Below are 13,784 nucleotides of genomic sequence, written 5' to 3' on the forward strand. Positions count from 1 at the left end.
CACAGCGATCACATGATACAGTGACAATTTTCCATGGACACAGCATTAAAGGGTGTGCACAAGGCGCATGAAGGGGAGGCCATTTTAAAACAGCCTCTAGCTCTCAGGTGACAGTCGTCCACATTTTTTTTTTTTAAATGGCCAGAAAGCAAGTGGTTAAAGTTCACCTTAAAGCAAAAAACATGTAGCACACAGTTAAAATACATACGAGTGCCTTTTTAATGGATACACAACTTTATATCTGACTGGACTTGAAGATTCTTGCATTCAAACTATAGCTCTTTATAAAAAAGCATGCCCACTCTACTTACCGGGCAGCAAAGGATCCTCAATACAGAGCATAGATGGCTTAGGTCCACTTGCCATAGCTTTCATGATTTCTTCCTTTGCAATGTAAGCGCCTCCATTTCTAATCCTAATTCCAGTTTCCAAGTAATTAAAATTTCTTCCATACAGTTCAAAGAACTCCACCAGAAGCAGACCAAGATTCTCGCTGGTCCTTTTGGCATCAATTCTAGGGTGCAACTTTGAAACAATTAAAAAAGTTAAAATCTCAAATAGAAAAAGGCCCATAAGAACTACAAAAGGATTATTACATCTAATTATATTTATGCAACCAATTAAACAACCTATGGTAGACCTGATCATTTCAATCTGTGGGATTAACTGAATGAACTTGTGGCTCTTTTCAATCAGACTATGTAATGTACCCAATTTACACAGGTATTTTTACCCTAATTGTTTGGGGGAATGAATAAAAAAGCTGCACAATATTATACATGCCGTTGCCTCAGAAAATGGTCTTAAAACCAAGATAAAAAAAATAAAAAATAAACACCACCTCCTTTAACCACTTCAGCCCCGGACCAATTGTCAGCCTAAGAACCAGAAGTCTTTTTACAATTTCGCACTGCACTGCTTTAACTGGTAATTGCACGGTCATGCAATGTTGTACCCAAACGAAATTTGCGTCCTTTTCTTCCCATAAATAGAGCTTTCTTTTGATGGTATTTGATTGCCTCTGCGATTTTTATTTTTTGCGATATAAATGGAAAAAGACTGAAAATTGAGTAAAAAAATTAAATAAAGATATTTTCTACTTTTTGTTATAAGAAAAATCGAATAAACTCAATTTTAGTCATACATTTAGGGCAAAATTTATTCAGCCACATGTCTTTAGTAAAAAAAAATGTCAATAAGCGTATATTGGTTTGCGCAAAAGTTATAGCGTCTACAAACTACAGTACATTTTCTGGAATTTACACTGCTTTTAATTTATGACTGCCTATCTTATTTCTTGAGGTGCTAAAATGGCAGGGCAGTACAACCCCCCCCCCCCAAATGACCCCATTTTGGAAAGTAGACACCCCAAGGAAATTGCTGAGGGGCATGTTGAGCCCATTGAATATTTTTTTTTGTCCCAAGTGATTGAATAATGACACAAAAAATAAAAGTTTACAAAAATGTGTCACTAAATGATATATTGCTCATACATGCCATAGTTATATGTGGAATTGCACCCCAAAATATATTCTGCTGCTTCTCCCGAGTATGGGGATACCACATATGTGGGACTTTTTGGGAGTCTAGCCGTGTACGGCACCCCGAAATCCAATCACTGCCTTCAGGATTTCTAAGGGTGCAAATTTTTGATTTCACTCCTCACTACCCATCACAGTTTCGAAGGCCATAAAATGCCAAAATAGCACAAAACCCCCCCCAAAATGACCCCATTTTGGAAAGTAGACACCCCAAGCTATTTACTGAGAGGCATGTTGAGTCCATGAAATATTTTATATTTTGCCACAAGTTGCAGGAATATTAAAATATTTTTTTTTGCACAAAGTTGTCACTAAATGATATATTGCTCACACATGCTATGGGCATAAGTGAAATTACACCCCAAAATAAATTCTGCTGCTTCTCCCGAGTAGGGGGATACCACATGTGGGGGACTTTTTGGGAGCCTAGCCACGTACGAGACCCTGAAAACCAAGCACTGCCTTCCGGATTTAAATATAAAACGCTACCAAAAAAAACTTAGCGATCGCAGGGATTAGGCCTGACTGCGAACGCTGCAGTTATGTGTTTAGTGTTTTGTAAGTGACAGTGATCGATCGATACTGCACTTGGGTGGGCTGGGCGGAGGGGCAAAACGCAGGTGCCAGCAGGTATCTGGGCTGATCCCGCTAACAATGCGTTTTTTTGGAACCCTAAACTGCTGGGGATGCTAGTATAGATCTGATCAGATCAGATATTGATCTATTCAGATTCCTTACCACTACGGGAGGTTTATGCTTTGCGCGTGGGTGTTAGCGGTACTGGCGCTTACCTAGCGCTGTCTGGGGCGACGCAGACCCTGACCCTAAATCCTAATTGATATCACCCGCCGGGTGATCAGGGGATCTAGTTGACGCGTAGGAAGAGAAAGAAAGCGAAAATGAATGGGACAAGGCAAAGCGTATCCAGGACCGCATCGCAGACATACTTAAGGCCGCGCACCAACTGGTCTGCCAGTTCTATGCAGATTGGGGGAGACTGTTGCTTCTCCAATTTACAGTGCAATAACATTGCAAAGCTTCCAAAGGCACTGCACTATTTGCAGGCAAGCCGGTTGCAATTGCCGGGAGATCTGGGAAAGAAATGCCAGCTTCTGACACCATGCTGATTTGCCCTGTCTGCCACCCTTGGAGACTTAGGACAAGGTGCTCAATCCCACCTTCCTAGCTTCTAACAGACTGAGGGGCCCTACTGCAGGACTCACCACCCTGACCGAGTGCTGCGCCGTGCTGTCGCTGTGTCCGCTCACAAGTGTCCATGAGTTAAAAAAAAAAAAAAAAAAACGCACTGTTCTGAGGCACAGGGGTCAGCGCTGGGGAGAAAAACCGCCGGCCATTCCAGTATAGTTCAAAAAATAAATAAAAAAAAAAGCACTAGGAAGATGACCCCCTGACTTCGAGAAAATGGCTGCCAGCCATGCCGCTCACAGAGACTAACAGAAAATGTCAGACGGCCATGCTGTATGCAGAGACTAACAGAAAATGGTGGTGGCCAGCGCTAATGGCGGTAGCACATTCAGAGCCCACAGACACCAGAGAGACAGATGACAGCACATGGACACAGACAGCCAGCGTAGCCCCCAGCTAAGGGTCAGAGCCCCCCCCCCCCCCGGGGGACCCCTGGCCCAGGTACATACACCGCACCGCAGCCCAGTTATGCAGCTTCCCCCATTGGGGGGGGTGGAGGGATACAGGGACAGGTAAAGAAAGGGAGAAGAGGCACCCCCTAATCGACATCCCAGGGAATGCCCAGCTGCTATGTCCTGCTGAGACAGGGAGAGCTGCACTTAGAAGGCATCCCATCACAGACCCACACCCGAGCAGTACGGTGTGGCTGCTGGCCATGGCACACTAACAAAGACATACGTAGTCTGGTCATATGTGTGCCCCGGAGCATATGGCTCACCGGCTGCCCCTGGAGCCTGAGGAGAATGTCATGGCCAACCCAGCGCGTAGCTAGGGCCTGCACACGTGTTCATAGAACGCACTGTTGATAGAAGATCATAGGATGAATATCCTGCGCAAAAGGCAAAAATACAGAAAAAAATCCCCAGGACCAATGGTCGCGACAGGGAGCCTAGGTCCTTCTTCACTAGGCAGAAAAAAACTAAGCTGCAGGAAGCAGGCTGAGGGGTTACAGCCAGAGGGCAGAACTGTACAGTTCTGTTTTCACATGTATTACATGTTCTGCCAAGTCGTCTCCTGAAGGTGGCGTGATAACCCTACGGTCAAGATTTAATGGAGCTGTGTCAACGAACAAAAGAGTATATATATATATTTTTGTACTCACCGTAAAATCCTTTTCTCTGTAATTCACAGACCGACACAGCTCCTCTTAGCCATTGGGTTGTTTGCCCTATCACTAGGAGATACTAGGCATTAGTTGCAACACTCAGAACTGTTCTGCCCAGGGGGGCGGTCCCTTGGGCAACAACCCTCCAGTCTGACAGACAGACCTCAGTACCTCAACAAGCCATATAATGTAAAGATAAAAAGGAGGTGCAGGTGCTGTGTCGGTCAGTGAATTGCAGAGAAAAGGATTTTCTCTTGTATTCACTGACCGACATAGTTCCTCTCTTAGCCATTGGGACGTCCCCAAGCAGTGCCAAACAAGGGGTGGGAAAAACAACATAAACTTCATCCACCATGGCAAATGGGAACTAGTGAAACTTTATCCACAAAAAACAGCAGTGCGTGGACAAACCACCATAAAACCCAGGGTATCCGCAACAGGAGTGATTACCCAAAACCGCACCAAAACTGCATAAGTAATGCAACAGTGCATTAACATAACAGTACTGTTTTTTATAGAAAAACAGGAAATATATTTTGCATATTCAACCATACGGCCGCCTGCAAAACTTTGCGGCCAAAACAGGCATCAGCCGATGTACTGAACATCTACCTTGTAGAACTTGGTAAACATGTGGACAGACGACCAGGTCGCCGCTTTACACACCTGAGCGACAGACGCTTGGTGTTGGAAGGACCAAGACGTTCCGATTGAGACTACCTTTAAGTGTCTTGAGAACCAAGGTCAGATCCCCGGTGGGGCAAGCTCTAACTTTTACCGGCCTGGACACGGAGAGGGCCTTGAAGAAATTTTTTAACAAAATTGATCCTGCTGTAGTGAGATATGAAGAAAAACACTCAAAATGGCAGCCTGCACTTTTAACGTGCTAATGGCCTAGCTCTGCCCCTGCTTGGAAAAGGTCCAGGACTGCCGGGATACCAGGCTGTTTCAGCCCCTGTTCCACCAACCAGGAACTAAACCTCCATCCCTTGCTATAAATTGCTCTGGCTACTGGCTTGCAACAGTTTAAAAGTTTTAATTATTCTTTTAGAAAAATCCCTGAGCTCTCAACTGTTCCTTAGATACCAGGCCATTAGGCTGAGGTTCTCTACCTGAGGGTGAAAGATAGGACCCTGGGAGATCAGATCTTTTCTGACTGGGAGAGGAAACTGAGGATAAATAGCCAGCCTCCTTGGCTAAAAATGGGGCTATAGGAATCAGGTCCGTTGATTCCGTCAAAAATTTCTGGAGAACTGCTGCCATCAGTCTCACTGGAGTAAAAGCATCTATTCCCTCCCTCTGGCTTGATCCAGCAGATGGAGGGAGAAGAATAGTGTGACCTCTTTGTTGCTTTCTGAGGCAAAGAGGTCTACCTCTTGCCATCCCCAACATTCTACAATCTCCTCATCCACAAATACCACAAAAGACTTCAAGCTGTCATTGATGTTAAAGGGGGTATTAAGAATTGTAAACTTTTGATCAAGGTAATTTTGGTAGCTTCTATAGTCATGATTTAAAAAGCTTAACAGTTAATTAAGTATATAATAAATGGTTTTAGCCAAACACTAACCATGAGTGAAAGGAGTTTTTGTGTTATTTATATTCTCTGAAAAATGGGCAAGAAATCAAATTCTGACAGGGTATGTCAGACATATACACATTATATATATATATATATATATATATATATATATATATATATATATATATATATATATATATATATATATATATATATATATATATATATATACACATACATATACATATATATATACATATATACACACATATACACACATATACACATACATACATATATTTATATATATCTCAATCACACACATACAGTATCTCTCAAAAGTGAGTACACCCCTCATTTTTTTTATATATTTTTTTATATCTTTTCATGTGACAACACTGAAGAAATTACACTTTGCTACAGCGTAAAGTAGTGAGTGTACAGCTTGTATAACAGTGTAAATTTGCTGTCCCCTCAAAATAAATCAACACATAGCCATTAATGTCTAAACCAGGTCTCAGGTGTGAATGTTGAGCAGGGGAGTTAAATTTGGTGTCATCACTCTCTTTTTTATACTGGTCACCAGTGATGTAAGTAACTCAGTTAAAATAAACTGAGTTACTTAGCACAGTTACTTTAGAGGGTAACAAGTAATTAACTCTTCCCCTCATGGTAAAGCCATTACCATTAATTGAGTGGCGTTACCGCAATTACATCTACCGCCCGGGACCAGGAAGACGGGACTAGCGAAGGAAGGGAATGTCGCCGCCTCCATCAGTGAGATTGACACCTCAAAAGCCTCGTCGCTTGGTATGGATTTAAAGGGGAACCTCTACGCCGAAAAAAACGGCGTGGGGGTCCCCCAAAGTTCATAGCAGACCCTTATACGAGCACCCAGCCCGGCTGGTCAGGAAAGGGGGTGGGGACAAGCGAGCGCCCCCCCCCTCCTGAACTGTACCAGGCCGCATGCCCTCATGCTGATAAGGACAAGGGCCTCTTTCCGACAACCCTGGCCGCTGGTTGTCGGGGTCTGAATCTGATAAGAACTGCCTGCAGACCCCGATAACCAATGGCCAGGGTTGTTGGGAAGAGGTCCTTGGCCAAACATGTCTCCACACCTAAACCCTATTGAGCATCTGTGGGGCAGCTTCAAACGGAAGGTGGAGGAGTGCAAGGTTTCCAACATCCACCAGCTCTGTGATGTCATCATGGAGGAGTGGAAGAGGCAACCTGTGAAGCGCTAGTGAACTCCATGCTCAAGAGGGTTAAGGCAGTGCTGGAAAATCATGGTGGCCACACAATACATTGACACTTTGGGGCCAATTTAAACATTTTCACTTAGGGGTGTACTCACTTTTGTTGCCAACGGTTTAGACATTAATGGCTGTGTGATTGAGGGGACAGCAAATTTACACTGTTATACAAGCTGTACACTCAATATTTTACATTGTAGCAAAGTGTAATTTCTTCAGTGTTGTCACATGAAAAGCATTATATATACATATACACACACACCACATATATATATATATATACATACATACATACATACATACATACATACATACATACATACATACATACACACACACACATATATACACACAGAGGGAACGGAAAGTATTCAGACCCCCTTACATTTTTTCACTGTTATATTGCAGCCATTTGCTAAAATCATTTAAGTTAATTTGTTTTCCTCAATGTACACACAGCACCCGGAAACACAGAATTTTTGCAGATTAAAAAAGAAAAACTGAAATATGACATGGTCTAAAATATTCAGACCCTTTGCTCAGTATTTAGTAGAAGCACCCTTTTGATCTAATACAGCCATAAGTCTTTAGGGGAAAGATGTAACAAGTTTTTTTACACCTGTATTTGAGGATCCTCTGCCATTCCTCCTTGCAGATCCTCTCCAGTCCTGTCAGGTTGGATGGTAAACATTGGTGGACAGTCATTTTTAGGTCTCTCCAGAGATGCTCAATTGGGTTTAAGTCAGGGCTCCGGCTGGGCCATTCAAGAATAGTCACGGAGTTGTTGTGAAGCTACTCCTTCGTTATTTTAGCTTTGTGCTTCGGATCGTTGTCTTGTTAGAAGCTAAACCTTTGGCCCAGTCTGAGGTCCTGAGCACTCTGAAGAAGGTTTTCATCCAGGACATCCCTGTACTTGGCCACATTCATCTTTTCCTTGATTGCAACCAGTCATCCTGTCCCTGCAGCTGAAAAACAACCCCACAGCATGATGCTGCCACCATCATCCTCCACTGTTAGGACTGTATTGGAAAGGTGATGAGCAGTGCCTGGTTTTCGCCACACATACCGCTTAGAATTAAGGCCAAAAAGTTCTATGTTGGTCTCACCAGACCAAAGAATCTTATTTCTAAATATCTTGGAGTCCTTCGGGCGTTTATTTTTTAGCAAACTCCATGTGGGCTTTCATGTGTCTTGCATTGAGGAGAGGCTTCCGTCAGGCCACACTGCCATAAAGCCCCGACTGGTGGAGGGCTGCAGTGATTGTTGACTTTCCACAACTTTCTCCCAACTGCATCTCTGGAGCTCATTTGCTCTGACATGCACTGTGAGCTGTAAGGTCTTATAGAGACAGGTGTGTGGCTTTCCTAATGAAGTCCAATCAGTAATCAAACACAGCTGTACTCAAATTAAGGTTTAGAAGAAAGAAATGGGCAGCACCCGAGTTAAATATATGAGTGTCACAGCAAAGGGTCTGAATACTTAGGACCATGCGATATTTCCGTTTTTCTTTTTTAATAAATCTGCAAAAATTTCAACAATTTTGTGTTTTTCTGTCAATATGGGGTGCTGTGTGCACATTAACGAGGAAAAAAAAACAAACAAAACAAATGATTTTAGCAAATGGCTGCAATATAACAAAGAGTGAAACATTTAAAGCGGTAGTAAACCCGCACATTTTTTATTTTTTTTTTAAACCTGCAAAGCAAAAGGCATAATGAGCTAGTATGCACTGCATACTAGCTCATTATGAAATACTTACCTTAGAACGAGGCCCCGACATCTGGCCCGATCCACGCCGAGGGAGCTGACATGCTCCCTCGGCGTTTCTTCCGGGTATCGCGGCTCCGGCGCTGTGAGTGGCCGAAGCCGCGATATCGTCACTCCCGCGCATGCGCGCGGGAGATTTCAGTCCGGCCGCTGCCGGATTTTGACGGCGAGAAACCCCTTGTGCGCATGCGCCGCTGCAGTCAGCGGCGCATACCGAGGGGAATATCTCCTAAACCGTACAGGTTTAGGAGATTTTTTTTTACCTACAGGTAAGCCTTATTATAGATAAAGGAGAAAAAGGAGAGAAAGGGGCGCCTTTTTGCCGCCCCCCCCCCCCTCTCCCTTTCCCTTTCCCCCCCCCCCCCTTTTTTTCCCTTTCCCCCTCCCCCCCCATTTTTATTTCCTCCCCTCCCCCCCCCCTCGTAATCCACTCCCTCGTACCCCTTTTTTTCCTATCTCCGCGCCCCACACTCATGTATGTGCTCACACACATACACACGTGTCCATGTAGGCATATATGTGTGCTTTCCTGATTATACTTCTGTTTTTTAATTCTCATTTTATTGTATACAATACGCTTAGAATAACATTATTAATTACATTAAAACACTGATAAGCATACTATCTACACGTGTATGTGTATATGTGTCTATACACATACACTATTTTTATTCCCTTATAACACATATGTCCTGCACGTCCAATCTCCAATATAATTATATCTACACACTCCATGTATGCTCCTCTCTTTTACCTTCCTTTCTAAGTTTTTTAAGCCTTTTTACCCATTTTTAATATATATTTTTTATCTTCCTTCCATCCCCCTTTGTTTACTCATTCTTCCATCCATTCTTTGATTTTTTCCAAATAGGATTTTATCCCATAGATATCTTTACCGATATGTACATAAGATTTCACCATAGACGTTGACTTCCTCCTTATACTAAGCCGCTCCAGCTCCCTCTCTCTCCCACTTCCCTCTCCCCTCATTACTCATCCCACTTCCCTCTCCCCTCATTACTCATTGTTTTCCTTCTCATACTCGATCGTAGCCATGCCCCTTCACTTGCTCCTAGTCCGCCTCCAGCCCCGCCCACTGCCCTTAGCATGCCCCTATTTATATCCTGAGTCCCCTGCATTTTTTTCTGATTCTGCCTGATGAAAGAGCGCGGTCGTCCGACAATCTCGACCCGCACGCTCAAGAAACGAGTCGCATACCCGCTGACGTCACAGCCCCGCGCCCTGGTCGTCTCTGCCTCCCAAGCCTCGTTTTGAAGACCGCACATCTCGTGTCCACCACAAGCCGGCTGCTTCATACAAAACACCTGCAGTGGACAGCATGTGAGAGGAACAGGAACAACGCGATGAGATGACAGATGTGGACCGGACCACTGGCTGACGTCCCAAAAATCAGATATACCAGATGACTCCTGGTGTTTAATGCTTACTTTTTGCCTACTAAATGTGAGTGCAAAATTTTATGTTTTTTACACTGAAAATAAAACCTTTTAAAAAAATCTGCACCCAGAGGCGCCCCTTTCTCTCCTTTTTCTCCTTTATCTACAGCAATCCAGGAGCTCAAGTTTCAGCTCTTTTAAGGTGGCAGCCCTGCATGTGGATCCATCCCCCCCTCCCCATCCTTTTTCCCAGAGGCGTAACTAGAAACCTCAGGGCCCCGGTGCAAGAAATCAGGAAGGGCCACCCCCCCCCCCGAAAAGCATGATTTTGATACTATATTTTTTTCCACTGTACAACAAAGTAAAACATTTCTGTGCAACCTGTGTCCCCAGTGGGACCTGTGTCACCAGTGCAGTGGTGGTCCTGGAGAGGGGTGGTGGTACTGGAGGTGGGTGGCGTTGGTGGTACTGGAGGGGGATGGTGGTCCTGGAGAGGGGTGGCCGTGGTACTGGAGGTTGGTGGCGGTGGTGGTACTGGAGGGGGATAGTGGTCCTGGAGGGGGATGGTGGTCCTGGAGAGGGGTGGTGGTGGTACTGAAGGTGGGTGGTGGTGGTACTGGAGGTTAGTGGCAGTGGTGGTACTGAAGGGGGGGTGGTGGTACTGGAGAGGGGTGGCGGTGGTACTGGAGGGGGATGGTAGTACTGGAGGTGGGTGGCCGTGGTACTGGAGGTGGGTGGTGGTGGTACTGGAGGAGGGTGGCGATGGTACTGGAGCGGCATGGTGGTCCTGGAGAGGGGTGGCGGTGGTACTGGAGGTACTGGAGGTGGGTGGCGGTGGTGGTACTAGAGGGTGAGTGGTGGTACTGGAGAGGCATTGTGGTCCTGGAGAGGGGTGGCGGTGGTACTGGAGGTGGGTGGCGGTGGTGGAGAGGCATGGTGGTCCTGGAGAGGGGTGGCGGTGGTACTGGAGAGGGGGTGGCATGGTGGTGGTACTGGAGAGGGGGTGGCGGTGGTCCTGGAGGTGGGTGGCATGGTGGTGGTACTGGAGAGGGGGTGGCATGGTGGTGGTACTGGAGAGGGGGTGGCGGTGGTCCTGGAGGTGGGTGGCGGTGGTACTGAAGGTGGGTGGCACGGTGGTGGTGGTACTGGAGGAGGGGTGGCGGTGGTACTGGAGGAGGGGTGGCGGTGGTACTGAAGGTGGGTAGCACGGTGGTGGTGGTGGTACTGGAGGAGGGGTGGCGGTGGTACTGGACATCAGGATCCCCAGATACCCCCCCTTACTTTAGGGTCCCCAGAGAGCCCCCCTTAATTTAGGGTCCCTAGACAGTCACCCCCCTTAAAGAGGTTTCTCTGTGCCTTGCTGGACTCCGCCGTGCACCTTGGCCCCCAGCAGATCTCTGTAACCCCCCCCCCCCCCGCACCTGGGGGGAGGCAGCGATCAGCAGCTCTATGATGGTGATGGGCGACGGGATCTTCCCGAGTCTCTGCACACACTGGAGAGGAGTCAGCACGGCTGTGAGTGAAGAGCGTGTCTCATGTAAACAGCAGAACAGAGACACCGGCACTCGGGAGTGAAGTTTCATTTTCCCTCGTCCTCTTGCAAAACACACAGAGGATCTGCTCCCCCTTCGGCCCCCCCTCCCCTCTCCGCGGGCATTCAGGTGTGAAGCTAACAAGCTCACATTTCCCGCGGAGAACACAGGAGAGGAGGGGAGGGGGGGCCGAAGGGGGAGCAGATCCTCTGTGTTTTGCAAGAGGACGAGGGAAAATGAAACTTCACTCCCGAGTGCCGGTGTCTCTGTGCTGCTGTTTACATGAGACACGCTCTTCACTCACAGCCCTGTGAATAGCAACCACGCCGGGGCCCCCCCACAGTGATGGAATTCCAGGGCCCAGTCGCAACTGCGACTGTTGCGACCCTGATAATTCCGCCACTGCTTTTTCCCCTCCCCCTCTCCATGAACTAAAGAACATTTATTCCCTCCTTTTTTTGGTCTGGACAAAGTAGTGCATTCCCTGCACTCACCATATGTAACCTTATAGACTCCCTTTTTTTCAAGTGGGAACCTAATATCTTTGATTTGCTCCAAATACTTGTCTTATGTCTATATACTTTTTTCTGTGAAACTATTGTGCTGCATATCAAACATTGTTGGTAACTACCCACATGAATTTTTCCCTCTAGCCTGTTATGCCTATTGTCTTGTATATTGTATTTTATAACATAACATACATTGCTCAATAGTACCCATATGTTACCAATTACCGATAGACATTCCTAATGTTTTTTTGCTATAAATACTACCCATCTGAAGTATTATTATGGATATCATTACAACCATAACTAGCCTTAGATACACCACCCTTGACCAATTATACGCACATTTATCCCCTGTAGATTTTTCCGTTGTAGTAAAACTCAACGGACAAGCCAGTTACAATCTTTGCGGCAAATTTAAACAATTGGAAAGAACTATTCACACAACTAACGTACAATGGTGGGATAAATTCTTCCTAGAAAAATATATTGAAACAAAAATTGCCCCTAGAGGTTTACGCATTAAGAAACCCCCTCCACTGTTCTTAGATGACCCCGGAAAAAAAGAATGGGTAGGGGTAGCGGAATTCTGTACGACTAAATGGATGGGGATACTAGTATCCCACAGGTCCGACAAATACAATCTATTGGTCCTACAGATAAAAAGAATTGTGGAAGAAATATTAGGCCATTCACAAAAAATCCCAGCATCATGGCTGGACATCCTCAAGAGAAACACCAAAAAACTAGAGGATGACCTTATCACCACCAAAATAGGAAAATTCAAACGTGACCTAGACGACTACAACACAAACCACATCCTCTCTTGGAAAATAAAAAATGATCACGGATCACAAAATCTTGATATCCCTGCACCGAATCTCCCTCCCCTCAAACCAAGAAACCAAATACAACATGACACTAGTCATTCCACCACAAAGAAACCGTATAAACAATCTCCCCCTGCACTGATGAGCATTGACCCTTTTGGTCCTATCACTCATCGATATCATCCGAGTTCAAAAAACCTGAATAAAGATGAAAATAAGAACAGAGTGAGAATGGACGAAAAAATAAAATCTCTCAATCAGTTTTATAACAGATCTCCAGGGCCCCCAGAATTCAGATTGGAACCCCACAAAATCAACACAACACAAATTGTTACTTCGGGAAACAACAAAAACACAAATAAAAATAAAAACAAACAGTAGCCCTTACAATAAGAATGAGAAGAGCTCCCAGCCAACCCCTACCACCTCCAATACAATAAACTCTACCATGGTAGAATCCCCAATCACCCCCGTACAAATAAACCACAACCCAGAAACCATACCCCCCCCCCCCCCCATAGTAAACCAGATTATATCATCGCCTTTTTTAGTGAAAAGTCCTCCTCCAACCCCAAACCCCAGAAAAAGAAAACTCACAGAAGAGGCTGTAGAGGAGGACGAAAGACCAACTTACGCAAACATATTAAAACACCAAAAACTGTAAAAATCTTTAATCTATCCTCATACAACCCATCACCCGCTGATATCTCATTACTCAGTCGGGGCTTAAATTTCGCACCTATAAATAGACCCAACCCTTTCACCATCTTTAAAGATCTGAACAATTACGTACGTACGTTGACTCTAAAAAGACACTTCCACATAAAACAAGAAAAAAAACTCAAAAGAGACTAAAGAACTACCCGCCCCACTGATCACATCCCCACTCCATGACCATACAGGATCCATCTCCAACTCATCTTTTATCGACATCGACACTCTAGAAATATCTAATGACGATGAAATGACATCACAATTACTCACCCAACATCTCATCTCATCCCCCCCCCCATTATCCATACATCACTGAAACCTAAATCAATATTTTTTCCCACTCATTCTAAAGGCCCATACATTGAAAGTTTTTATCGAGTAGTCTATGCGGACATAATCAAACTATGTACC

At 45.1% G+C, this 13,784-nt stretch overlaps 1 protein-coding gene across 1 annotated transcript in view; it reads right to left on the minus strand.

Annotated features, from left to right (window-relative positions):
• Positions 1 to 13,784, minus strand: part of TENT4A (terminal nucleotidyltransferase 4A) — a 686,787-nt gene that overhangs the window by 470,815 nt on the left and 202,188 nt on the right. Inside the window, exon 6 of the mRNA XM_077491885.1 lies at positions 312 to 525. Within this exon, the coding sequence (XP_077348011.1) occupies positions 312 to 525 (214 nt within the window). The remainder of the gene's footprint in view (positions 1 to 311; positions 526 to 13,784) is intronic.

This window comes from Lithobates pipiens, unplaced genomic scaffold (assembly GCF_037356315.1).
Source record: "Lithobates pipiens isolate NorthernLeopardFrog02 unplaced genomic scaffold, aLitPip1_a1.2 Scaffold_19, whole genome shotgun sequence".
In the NCBI taxonomy this organism is placed as follows: domain Eukaryota; kingdom Metazoa; phylum Chordata; class Amphibia; order Anura; family Ranidae; genus Lithobates; species Lithobates pipiens.